Source organism: Cololabis saira, chromosome 23 (assembly GCF_033807715.1).
Source record: "Cololabis saira isolate AMF1-May2022 chromosome 23, fColSai1.1, whole genome shotgun sequence".
In the NCBI taxonomy this organism is placed as follows: Eukaryota; Metazoa; Chordata; class Actinopteri; order Beloniformes; family Belonidae; genus Cololabis; species Cololabis saira.
This window is the reverse complement of record NC_084609.1, coordinates 4,686,347-4,699,790: the sequence shown is the minus strand read 5'-3', so window position 1 is coordinate 4,699,790 and position 13,444 is coordinate 4,686,347. Positions and strand designations below refer to the sequence as shown.

At 36.7% G+C, this 13,444-nt stretch overlaps 1 protein-coding gene across 1 annotated transcript in view; it reads right to left on the bottom strand.

Moving 5' to 3' along the window:
• Positions 1–2,272: 2,272 nt before the first annotated feature.
• LOC133424562 (leucine-rich repeat and guanylate kinase domain-containing protein-like) overlaps positions 2,273–13,444 on the bottom strand; it is a 37,659-nt gene continuing 26,487 nt past the window's right edge. Inside the window, exons 16-20 of the mRNA XM_061715237.1 lie at positions 7,333–7,448; positions 6,181–6,281; positions 5,742–5,843; positions 3,298–3,407; positions 2,273–2,499 (exon numbers count right to left, since the gene is read on the bottom strand). Coding sequence (XP_061571221.1) covers positions 2,273–2,499; positions 3,298–3,407; positions 5,742–5,843; positions 6,181–6,281; positions 7,333–7,448 — 656 coding nt within the window. The remainder of the gene's footprint in view (positions 2,500–3,297; positions 3,408–5,741; positions 5,844–6,180; positions 6,282–7,332; positions 7,449–13,444) is intronic.

Genomic DNA, 13,444 nt, shown 5'->3' with positions numbered 1-13,444 from the left:
CCATTGTTGGAATGTTAAAATATGAGGAGTTTTCCATCTCATAGCCACAATTTTCTTTGCTGCTGTTAATCCCGCAAGAAAGATGCGTTCTTGTGTACGTTCCAAATGTAACTGGGATATGTCATTTAACAAAAATATGGTTGGGGATGGTGTGACATTAATAGTAAAAATGAATGAAAGTTGTTACTTTTCTTTTATCCCTTTTATCCGCGTACGCGTCAATCTCATGACAACACTGAGTGATTCTTTGGGAAAAATGTTTGTTTTTGCATGTTTTGTCACATTTACACAGACTCAAACACACACAGAGTTTCTATGAGTTCATGTTTGTTCTAGTTCTGCCTGGTTAAAAAAGAAAAGTACAAAAGCTTGAAATGTTGTGCTACTTGTGCTTAATTTATTTTTTTATTCTGTTATTATTTTATTTATTTTATTATTTATTAAAGTACTTGAATTTAGTTTAAGATTATTTTCATTTAAGCTATTTTTGATGATTATTTTGTACTTTTGTCTGTTTGAATCGTTGTGTTAAAAAAAAAAATCAGACGTTACTCAACAGTTACTCAGTACTTGAGTAGTTTTTTCACCAAGTACTTTTTTACTTCTACTTGAGTCATTATTCTGAAGTAACAGTACTTTTACTTGAGTACATTTTTTGGCTACTCTACCCAGCTCTTAGTTGCAGAAATGCAACATGTTAGTCCACGACGAGCTGCAGCTCTTCTGCAGCAGCAGCAGTTAGTTAGACCCCAGGGGCCCCAGATACACAGTCTGGCCTCAAACTCCCAGAGAATTATGACGGGGTTGTAACATCTGCCGCCTCGGAGGAAGACAGGCGGTGATGAACGGCCAGGTGCTCGCTGAGGGTTCACGCTGAGCTGCGCGGCACAGGTACAGTCCTAGAAACAAAAGATGCATGCACCTACGAGCAGACTGGCAGACGGGTTCATTGAATAAGTAGTGCATACATCTGCAGCAGATGACAGCTCTTCTTGCTGCGAAGCGCCACCCACTGTTGTGTCACATGTGACAGAAACGGCTCACTGTTCACCACCTGTCAACAACTTCCATACACTGCAAAAACTCAAAGTCTTACCAGGAATATTTGTCTTATTTCTAGTTAAAATGTCTCATTTTTAGTCAAAAAAATCTCATTACACTTAAAACACAAGTCATTACCAGAAAAAATAACTTGTTATTTGACAATTTTCACCTGTTTCAAGTAAATTTTCACTTGAAATAAGTAGAAAAATCTTCCAGTGGGACAAGATTATCTACTCATTACAAGCAAAAAAAACCTTGTTCCTTGGCAGATAATCTAAGTGAAGTGATAATCTAGTTGAAACAGGTGAAAATTGTTGAAAAAACAGGACTCATCACTGGAAAAAAAACAACAATTTTCACCTGTTTCAAGTAGATTTTCACTTAAAATAAGTAGAAAAATCTGCCAGTGGAACAAGATTTTTTTGCTTGTAATGAGAAGATAAATCTTGTCCCACTGGCAGATTTTTCTACTTATTTCAAGTGAAAATTTACTTGAAACAGGTGAAAATTGTCAAATAAGTTATTTTTCTGGTAATGACTCTTGTTTTAAGTGTCAAGACTAAAAATGAGACATTTTAACTAGAAATAAAACAAATATTCCTGGTAAGATTTTGAGTTTTTGCAGTGTATGAATGCAGATCCGGTCGAATAAATAAAGACGTGCGTGAAAAGTAAGCAGGGTAATTAAGTATTATCATAAATGTTTATACCCCCGAGCTGCACATAAAAATGACCAGACGTCACCGCCGAAGCATTGATGATGAGATCACTGACCAATAAAAAAACTGTCAGGACAATAAATGGTATGTGAACATGAACATTTAGTCTTCAGAAAGTGAAAAAAAACCTGTTTCCTTCAGGCATTTATCTTTCTAGAGATGATTAGTGCATGAGCCTGATTTATAACTTTCATTTCTTTGTTAGTATCAAAGAAATGACTTAAACGTCATGACTCATGGACAGACGATACACTAAATACCGGGACGTGCTGCAGCACGGCGACGGCTCGCAGGACCGGGCGAGTTGTGACAGTCAGGTCTGAGCTCACCTCTTTGCTTTTGCCAAATTTGATCCAAACCTGCGTTTGTCTGTAGTGAAATAGAGACGAACATCCTGTTTATATTTTAATCGAACAGTTTTGGTTCAGTGATGTTTCATGTTTACTGAATGATCATATTTAGTTTTTTTCAACTTTGTTAGGATCCAGTCACTCCAGTTTCCCTGAAAACTAGCCCTCCGTGTTTGCACCTCCGTGGCCGGCCGGCGGGGTCGGGCTGAGTCCGGGTGAAGGAGCCAGACTCGGGGGGGCAGGGCTCTTGTGACCGGTGGGGATCGGGGGTAAGACGGCCTTAACATCGGATCCTGGCCGTCTCTCGGAAGACGGAGACGCAGCGACGGGACGGTGGTCGATGTCTGAGTGTGGAGTCTCAGATGTTCGACTTGAAGCAACATCGTCTGAAATTAAAACATTCTACTTGATACATAGACTGTGTTTCCATGCATCAATAACCCTTTTAAAACCCGAATATTGGCAATAACCCGGCCATGTAAACACCAATAACCCCTTTGAATAACCCGAATTTGCTCTTATTCAGGTTTTTAAAAACCTGAATATGAGCCCTGGGTTACTCCTTTTAAAACCTGAATATTGGGTCATGTAAACGCCTAACGGAATATCCCCATCAAACGGAACATGAATTTATTTTCTGTGCATGCTCTGTTTGCAAGGAATCCTGGTCTTTTGAGTCCAGGAAGTTCTTATAAACACGGAGAAACGCAAGACCAGGAGGAGACTAATCACTTCATAAATGTAATGAAGGATATGAACATTTCTGCATTTATAGACGGTAGAAAGTACCGGGATAGAAGATTTACAAGAAGGTGAGCGAAAAGTTGTGCGAAGCAGCATTTGTTTTGAATTTGGATACAGAAAGAAGAAGCGGAAATGACGGTAATTGCGTCATGATGTTCTCCGTGCGTCGCTGGTTTGATCCAGATATCCCTAATGATTAATTACCGTGTAAACGGAATATTCTGAATGTTTCAGTAACCGGAATATTAGCAATAACCCGAATTTTGACTGCATGTAAACGTAGTCATAGAGAAAACATGATACAGTTAAGACAGACCAGTAAAACCAGTGTCTTACACTCTAAAAGTATTTATCTACATTCAGATTAAAAAGGAAATCAAAAATCTCTCCTCCCTTTCTTTCTTTAAACCCAACAGAACAATAATAGACACCGTAATCACCTTTAAGGGTTTCCAGGGCCTGTCCCAGGATGGAAACATCCAGGGGTCCCAGTAAGGCCCCGGCTGAACTGGGAATGGACAGATCGGAGCTGCTGCGAAATTCAGCCGAACTGCTTAGAAAACAAAGCAAAAGAAGAGAAAAATCACAAATAAAAGCTTGTTTTTAAAATTTTCTCCACTTCTACTGGGAACAGAATCATTTATTATTCAGGCTTTTTGAGCCAAAACAAACAATAAGGTGATAAAAATGTGAAGGTGACTCTTTGCCTTCAGTATCTTGTGTTACCTTGGATAGATTACGGAGCAGGAGTTACTCGCAAAACAAGCAAAAGGAAAGATTTAAATATATGTTTTGTGCATCTTTTCTGGTAGGTCACAAAAGATGCATCCCAGAGGAATAGAAGTAAGATGCGCTAGTGCAGGGGTCAGCAACCCGCAGCTCTTTAGCGCCGCCCTAGTGGCTCCTGGAGCTTTTTCAAAAATGTTTGACCTTTTTTTCCTTTTTTCTTCTTTTTTTTCCCTTTTTTTCTCTTTTCTTTTTTTTCCTTCTCTTTTTTTTCCTTTTTTTCTATTTTTCTTTTTTTCTTCCCTTTTCCTTTTTTAATCTCGACATTTCAACTTTTTTCTCGACATTTAGACTTTTTTCACGAAATTTTTACAATTTCCTGTACATTTTGACTTTTTTCTCGACATTTTGACTTTTTTCTCGAAATTGTACTTCAACATTAATCTCGACATTTCGACTTTTTTTCTCGAAATTTAGATTTTATTTCTCGACATTTCGACTTTTTTCTCGAAATTTAGATTTTTTTTCTCGACATTTCGACTTTTTTCTCAAAGTGTATAATGAAAAAAAAATCCCCCCCAGTTATAACTATTATAGATACATGCAGCATGTGTTGTCTTTATTCTAAGGCAAGACTTCATTTTTTGCGGCTCCAGACATATTTGTTTTTTGTGTTTTTGGTCCAATATGACTCTTTCAACATTTTGGGTTGCCGACCCCTTGCGCTAGTAGGTCCAAATATGAGCACAAACAGATCTGAGAGCCGCTAAAAAGAGACTAAATGATTGAAACTGGACAAAAAAATGATGCAAAATGAGCATAAATAAGTGAAATCACAATCACAGTGAATATCTGTAAGAATATGTGAGAACATGGCGCAGGTGAAGACAGATCCTTGTTGATAGAGGTGGCAACAAGTAAACAGATATCCGTAACCATCCGCAGAAACACCGGAGGAGTGAGTAATGCATACCGCGCAGGCTTGGGTCATGTTTCACCAGGACGGTGATGACAGAAGCTCTCAGGACTGAGGCCAAAGGAATCAGGTCAATTTTGACATTTCAAGTGTTTGTGTCTCTCAATTTAACTCAATTAATGTGTCATGCTGCAATTCCAGCGGTGCTGTTGCATGTGGATCCACGCACACGCATGAATCTAGAATAACATGAACGCAATCCAAAGTTATGACAGGGCACACTTGTGTTTATGCAAGCATTTGACAGCATGTGTGTTTAGCTTTTTCCCCACTTGGCTTCTAGCCAGTACTGAAAACCCCAAAATCTTACCAAGAATATTAGTCTTATTTCTAGTTAAAATGTCTCATTTTTAGTCTCGACACTTAAAACAAGAGTCATTACCAGAAAAATAACTTGTTTTTTGACAATTTTCACCTGTTTTAAGTACATTTTCACTTGAAATAAGTAGAAAAATCTGCCAGTGGAACAAGATTTATCTTCTCATCACAAGCAAAAAAAATATTGTTCCACTTGCAGATTTTTCTACTTATTTCAAGTGAAAATCTACTTGAAACAGGTGAAAATTGTTGTTTTTTCCACTGATGAGTCCTGTTTTTTTTTTTTTTTTTTACTAAAATGACACATTTTAACTAGAAATAAGACAAATATTCTTGTTAAGATTTTGAGTTTTTGCAGTGATCCATTTTACTTATCCTGTGAAGGACAGAGTCATATTGATAAGTTCAGAAAACTGTTTTTATTGTTGTGTTTTGATGTATTTGATGTAAGCCCAGTGGATATTTAAAGCTTACAGAAGGCTGCATTTAACTGCTGCTATGTCATTCCTGCAGTATTTCTGCAGGTGTTTTGGTCACTGCTATTATTTGTAATATATTATATTATTTGTAATCAGCACAAATTATCTGTCCCCATATGATAAAATCCACCATCCCCCCTGATTTTTTTTTTACAACTCGAGTACTGCTTCTAGCAGTAGAATAAGCTCTTTAAAAGTGAACAGTGCTTGAAAAATCAGGCCAAAGAAGCCGAGAGAAAACCTCCACACAGGCACTGCTTTGCTCCTAAATTCACATTAACATTCGCTTTGAATCCTTTCACCTCGTCAGAGTAGAACTAATGCAACGATGAGACACATCTGTTATTTTCCTACGTTTTGCTCGTGACAGAACCGGTAATCTTGCCTGAATCTGTGCTGCTGTTGTGACCTGCTACGCTCAGGACGGAGGGTACCAAGACCACCGGGATCCTTGTTAGGGAGCGATGGTTGTCCCGTTTCAGGGGACCTGTCGGAGGAAAAACAACCTTTATACTTCACCAGTTCCTCAGTTATTAACACATCCTTCACAGCCCAACATTTTATCTTCTTAATGACATTTGACGGAGTTACAACCGGTGGGTGAAGAGAGCGCCGCTAAAAGAGACAGTCATATTAACAAACCATTAAATTCATATAATATGGACACCTGCCACTTCATTTCTCCCCTTTCAGATTCAAAATAAATCATCAAAATGCAGTTATTGTGGGATGAGTGCTGCAATTAGAACAATTTGGCCTAACTGAGAGTGCCCACTTAAAATTAAGCATGAGAGTGCGGTGGAGTGGCTGCCACTTATGTGCACCGTTTGAAGAGCTGGCTGTAGACCCCTGGACCAATCCCTGGACCAATCCCCGCCAAGGCCTCTCTCAGCAGCTGCTGTCGCGTCCGGAGAGAGGCGCGCTCCTGCAGGACGAGAAAAGAGACGGGAGAAGACGAGAAAATTACCGTATTGGCCCGAATATAAGACGACCCTGATTATAAGACGACCCCTCTTTTTCAAGACTCAAGTTTGAAAAAAGACTTTTTAAACACCAAATTAAATTTGTATACAGAAAATGATTACAGTACATCTGAAACAAATGATTATAACAATATATTCGAGAGAAAAAGCATGTTATTTTGCCTCATTCAAATCATGATCTTGAAGTTTGCATCATAACTTCTTCGACCCACTTTTCTCCAGATTGTCGCTACGTTTCTCCATTTTCTGTTATCTTTTCTGTTATTTTCTTCTCTTTTCTTTCTTATACTATTTTTTATTTTTCTTCTTCATGCTACTGCTATTTTTATTTTTCTTCTTCGTGGCAGGTTCGCTTTTTTTTTTAACAAACTTTATTCAACATTTCAAAATTACAAAATTCCTTTGAGGAAACATTAGTTTGCAACTGAAACAAAAGTTCACAACACACAAGCGAATATGTAACTATACATTTTTTCCAAGATAAACTTCTAAATTTAAATAAAAAGAAAATAAATAAAATACATTTAAATAATCACAAAATAAAATAATCACAGGGGTTGACATTTCAACAAAAATGTATAAGCGTAGCAAGATTGTTTCTTAAAGAGCAAGAGACTAACATGGTTTCACATAAATCATTTATAGTGGCAGGTTCGCTTTGTCCTGGGGAGTTAAGTTCAGCATTCGCTTTAAAGATATCTGGCGCCATCTAGCGATGTGAATGGGTATAACGTCTAGACCCCGAATGTAAGACGACCCCCACTTTTTCAGTCTTATTTCAATGCAAAAAACACCGTCTTATATTCGGGCCAATACGAAAGGCGAAAGATAAAGGACAGGAAACGTGTTGGTGAACGTGATTAAAAGGAAGAGGAAACCAAAAAAAAAGGACCACAGAAAATTACTTTTCCATCAACTGCAATAAAAATGTTCAAAATGCCCCATCGGTTTTGGTTACCAATAAATGTTTGATTTAACAAAGTTGTAACTCACAGCAGGGGTTTCCTCGGGCCTGGGCTTCTCCTCGGTCCTGGTGAAACGGGGTACGCAGGCAGAACCTGGGCGGGACCCCGACCGCTGAGACGGGGGTTTCTTCTCTGGATCAGGACCTTAAAGGAAGATTGATGTCATGTTATCATCCCGCCATCGTCTCACTACGCTGCAGAGCTCACACTGCAAAAACTCAAACTCTTAACAAGAATATTTGTCTTATTTCGAGTTAAAATGTCAAATTTTTAGTCAAATAAATCTCATTACACTTAAGACAAGACTCAAAAACCAACAATTTTCACCTGTTTCAAGTAAATGTTGCACTTGAAATAAGTAGAAAAATCTGCCAGTGGAACAAGATTTTTTTTGCTTGTAATGAGAAGATAAATCTTGTCCCACTGGCAGATTTTTCTACTTATTTCAAGTGAAAATTTACTTGAAACAGGTGAAAATTGTCAAATAACAAGTCTTGTTTTAAGTGTAATGAGATTTTTTGACTAAAAGTGAAAAGTGAAGTAGAACTAAGAAAAATATTCCTGGTAAGATTTTGAGTTTTTGCAGTGCAGCTGCTGAACCTCGAGCAGAAGCCTTAATGTTGATGTTAATTTCACACGCACAGGTGGCAAAATCCACATTAGTGGGTCACAGATGGACTTTTACGGACCTTGAAGACGATGGAGATGTGAGGGAGAAGAGAAACATGAGGAAGGCAAGGTAAGGCAAGTTTATTTGTGTAGCACAATTCAACACAAGGTAATTCAAAGTGCTTTACATCAACATTAAAAAGCAGCAAGACACAATTAAAGAGGAAATAACAAATAAAATGAAATAAAATGATAAGAAAAGAGGTAGAATAATAAAAAGTAAGGGCAGTAGAGTCTAGCAGGTCAGTATTTAATTAAACAGTAATGTTTTTAGGCCTGATTTAAAGGATCTACAGTTGGAGCAGACCTCAGGTCTACAGGAAGTTTGTTCCACCGGTGAGGAGCAGAATAACTGAACGCTGCTGAACCTTGCTTGGTTCTGGTTCTTGGGAACCACAACAAACCAGATCCAGATGAACCTCAGGGGTCTGGGAGCTTCATAGGAACTAACAGATCCAGATGAACCTCAGGGGTCTGGGAGCTTCATAGGAACTAACAGATCCAGCCTGTATTCTGGTCCAAGACCATTCAGGTCTTTGTAGACCAGCAGTAAGATTTTAAACTCTATCCTTTGACTCACTGGAAGCCAGTGTAGTGATTTCATGACCGGTGTAATGTGGTCCAGTTTCCTGGTGTTTGTAAGGACTCTTCCTCAGGAACACCTGAGGAAGTAGATTGAGGAACAGTGATGTCACTTCCCCACTTACGCGCCCTTACTCGCACTGAGTGGCAAAAGCGGCTGCAACTAGTGGAGAAGACGGGATAACAGCTGATTATCAGCTTAAATTAGCGTCAGTTGGACTTGACAGTGACCCGTACAGTTACCCCAAGAACCAGTGGTCCATGAACATTAATATTTGGTACAGTTACCCCAAGAACCAGTGGTCCATGGACATTAATATTTGGTACAGTTACCCCAAGAACCAGTGGTCCATGGACATTAATATTTGGTACAGTTACCAAGAACCAGTGGTCCATGGACATTAATATTTGGTACAGTTACCAAGAACCAGTGGTCCATGGACATTAATATTTGGTACAGTTACCCCAAGAACCAGTGGTCCATGGACATTAATATTTGGTACAGTTACCCCAAGAACCAGTGGTCCATGGACATTAATATTTGGTACAGTTACCAAGAACCAGTGGTCCATGGACATTAATATTTGGTACAGTTACCAAGAACCAGTGGTCCATGGACATTAATATTTGGTACAGTTACCAAGAACCAGTGGTCCATGGACATTAATATTTGGTACAGTTACCAAGAACCAGTGGTCCATGGACATTAATATTTGGTACAGTTACCAAGAACCAGTGGTCCATGGACATTAATATTTGGTACAGTTACCCCAAGAACCAGTGGTCCATGGACATTAATATTTGGTACAGTTACCAAGAACCAGTGGTCCATGGACATTAATATTTGGTACAGTTACCAAGAACCAGTGGTCCATGGACATTAATATTTGGTACAGTTACCAAGAACCAGTGGTCCATGGACATTAATATTTGGTACAGTTACCAAGAACCAGTGGTCCATGGACATTAATATTTGGTACAGTTACCAAGAACCAGTGGTCCATGGACATTAATATTTGGTACAGTTACCCCAAGAACCAGTGGTCCATGGACATTAATATTTGGTACAGTTACCAAGAACCAGTGGTCCATGGACATTAATATTTGGTCATGAATCCAGTTTCCTGATATTTATATGAACTTAATTTCTACGCCGGGGAAATACATGAAGCAAAGCTTGAAGGAATACAAACGTCTTGACGCTTGGTCCGACTTCAAGGCAGGATTTGTTGTAGAAATTAAAGTGATAAGGACACCGAACTTTATTTTTTTTTTTTTTTTTTTATTGTATTTTTATATTTTCAGACACAAAAAGAGGGGTATACCTTAGATACATAGAACACAAACCCCCACAACTCAATTTTTCAAAAATTAAAAAAAAAAAAAAAAAAAATGTAAAAAAAAAAAAAAGTCAAAGTCCATACATACCAAAACATATTTCATAGTGCTATAATCATGCCAAATATACTAACCAAAAATTCTACTCAATGCACTAATTGAGAATACCAGATAGTCCTACCCTATCTGTTCTATCAATGACTGAAATAATAATTAAATAGTTAAATAATATTCCTACCTACTTCTTGATGAAGGGGACTTATCAAAATGTCATTACTTTCTAAGTTGGGGCTGGTCCGTTAAAGAACAAAAATGATACCCAAATATATACCCTCAAAACACAATGTAAACAAAACCAAAAAATACCTAACAAAACAAAACAGACATAAACGGTGGGAAAACCCCACTTAAAACAAACACGACAACAAAACAATACAAACAGTTGCACTCGGGTCTTATCATTGTCACTATGCCTTACAATTACCTACGGATTTCTTAAAATCAAATTCTGTATGAGATTGCCATATTTTTAAAAAGTCTGAGGATTTGCCTTTGCTCTTGTAGTAAATATTGTCAAGTGTAAGGTAGCTTGAGAGTTCGTTCCACCAATGGGCTAATACTGGGGGTTTAGATTGTTTCCAATTTAAGGTTATACATTTCCTGGCTGCCAACATAGCAAGATCTATATATTTGCATTGATATTTGTTCCACTTGTCTGACATACTAGTTCCCAAAAGACATAAACGAGGTGACAAAGAGACAACTACACGTAAACATTGAGATATCAGCTTGGTAACAGAATTCCAAAAAAAGGAAAGTGCATCACATGACCAAAACATATGAAAAAAAGTTCCTTTTTGTTTCTTGCAACGCCAGCATAGAAATGACATCTCACTGTTCATTTTATGCAATTTCTCTGGTGTAAAATAAATCCTGTGTATCATCTTAAAAATAGCTAGTTTATGCCTTAAATTGTAAGAACATTTATGAACTTGCCTACAAATGTAAGACCAATCCTCTTTCTGTAAATCAATATGGAGATCTTGTTCCCACCTACATCTTAAATTGTCTGTATTTATAACAGAACAGTCAACAAAAATATTATAGATCTTAGATATACTTTTTTCATTGTTCTGTTCCTTATTGTTTAATATAATATCAATTTTTGATGGTGTGGGTTCTTGAAGAGAACCATTTTCCTTATTTACTACGTGTCTTATTTGAAAAAAACGATATAAGTGTGAAGAAGGCAATCCATATTTCCGTTGTAGTTGAGCAAATGAAAGAAATGTCCTATTTTCAAACAAATGACAGAATTCCTGGATACCTTTATCATACCAAAATTTAAAGGTGTCATCCTTACAGCATGCAATACTTGGATTCTTCCAAATTGGGGAAAAGGGAGAAAGGGCAATCTTATAACCTAACTGTTTATGAGATAATTTCCAGATATTAAGACTATTTAATATAACAGGATTCTTAATTATTTTATTCACATCTTTAAACTTAATATATGGTAAATGTTCCAAGCTGTACGGAAAGGTATCCAAGGATTCTATTCTTTTCCATGAGCATGAATTATTTAAAAACCATTGTTTAAATTGAGTAAGTTGAGATGACAAAAAATAATAGTAAAAATTGGGAAGTTTCAGGCCACCAGATTCATATGGTAAATTTAACACTGACATCCGAACACGTGGGGTTTTATTATTCCATATAAAAGAAGAAACTAAACTTTGTATTTTTTTAAAGAAAGATTGTGGTGGATTAATTGGAAGATTTTGAAATAAATATAAAAACTTGGGCAAAACAGACATTTTAACTATGTTAACCCTTCCCACAAGAGAAATAGGAAGATGTCCCATCCGCTTTAATTCTTCTGTTATTTTATTAACTAATGGAAGATAATTCAAATTAAAGGTATCATCCAGTTTTCTAGGTATAAACATACCCAAATACTTAATACATTTAATTGACCATTTCCAGTTATATTGACTCTTCAATAAGGTATAGTCGAAATTGGAAATTGGCATTATCTCTGTTTTGTCCCAATTAACTTTAAAACCTGATAACTTCCCAAATTTTCCAAATAATGCTAAAATAAATGGTAATGAATATAAGGGATCATGAATATACAACAAGATATCATCAGCATACAAAGATATAAGATGTTCTTCCTTCCCTATATTAATACCTTTAATACAATCATGAGATCTAATCATTGCAGCTAACGGCTCAATAACAATGGCGAACAATGCCGGAGACATCGGGCAGCCTTGCCTCGTGCCTCTAGATAATACAAAAGGTTTAGAATAGTTGGTGTTTGTTTTTACAACAGCCATAGGAGAACTATAAAGAGTTGATACCCAATGACAAAACTTAGGACCAAAATTAAATCGTCTAAGGACAAACATAAGATATTTCCATTCAACTCTATCAAATGCTTTTTCAGCATCGACAGAGAGAATAACATTCTGTGAATTTAATTCATTAGTATGATAAAGAATATTAAAGTACCTACGTAGATTGTCAGTAGAGGTACGACCGCGAACAAACCCAGTTTGATCTAGATGAATAAAACTAGGTAAGACTTTTTCAAGCCGTACTGCAAGAACTTTAGCAATTATTTTATAATCTGCATTGAGAACTGAAATTGGCCTATAAGAGGCACATAGGAGAGGATCTTTATCTTTCTTATGGAGGAGGGTTATAGATGCAAAACATAAAGACTGAGGAAGACAACTTTTCCTAAAACAAGCATTGATCATAGCAATAAAAAGAGGTAATAAATAATTAGAAAAATGTCTATAAAACTCAATTGGCAGGCCATCTAAACCTGGTGCTTTACCATTTTGAAGTGTTGCCATAACAGACACAAGTTCTTCTGAGGATATATCTTTTTCTAAACTTAATCCATCATCATGTGTTAAAGTAGGTAGGGAGATATTGTCTAAAAAGGATTTACACTCATCCGGGTCATATTGTAAAGTAGAGGTATATAGTTCTGTGTAATATGACTTGAAAGTATCATTAATCTGAAGTGGGTCCATTGTAATGCATCCATCTTGTTTTCTAATTTTAAGAATTGTTCTATCTTCTGATTCCTTTTGTATCTGTCTAGCTAATAATTTGCCAGCCATCTCCCCTTGTTCTAAATAAGATAATTTTGATTTTATCAAAACCAATTCACTAGCATATGTATTAATAGAATTATATTTCAATTTAAGATCATCTAATTGCAATAATAAATTTGGATCATTAGTTAAACAATGTTGCCTCTCCACATTAATCATATCTTGTTCAATGCGTTTCAACTCACTTGTTTTATTTTTTTTTAGGGATGAAGAAAAGGCAATTACGCACCCTCTAATATAAGCCTTCAATGTATCCCATATTATTAATGGGCATACTACACTATTTTGGTGCACCTCAATAAAGGTTTCTAAATGAGCCTTCATATAAGTTGTAAAATCGTCTTTTGAGAGCAACATAATATTAAATCTCCAAGGTTTGGGATTTGACAATATTTTCCCAAATTCTATTTCAAAACT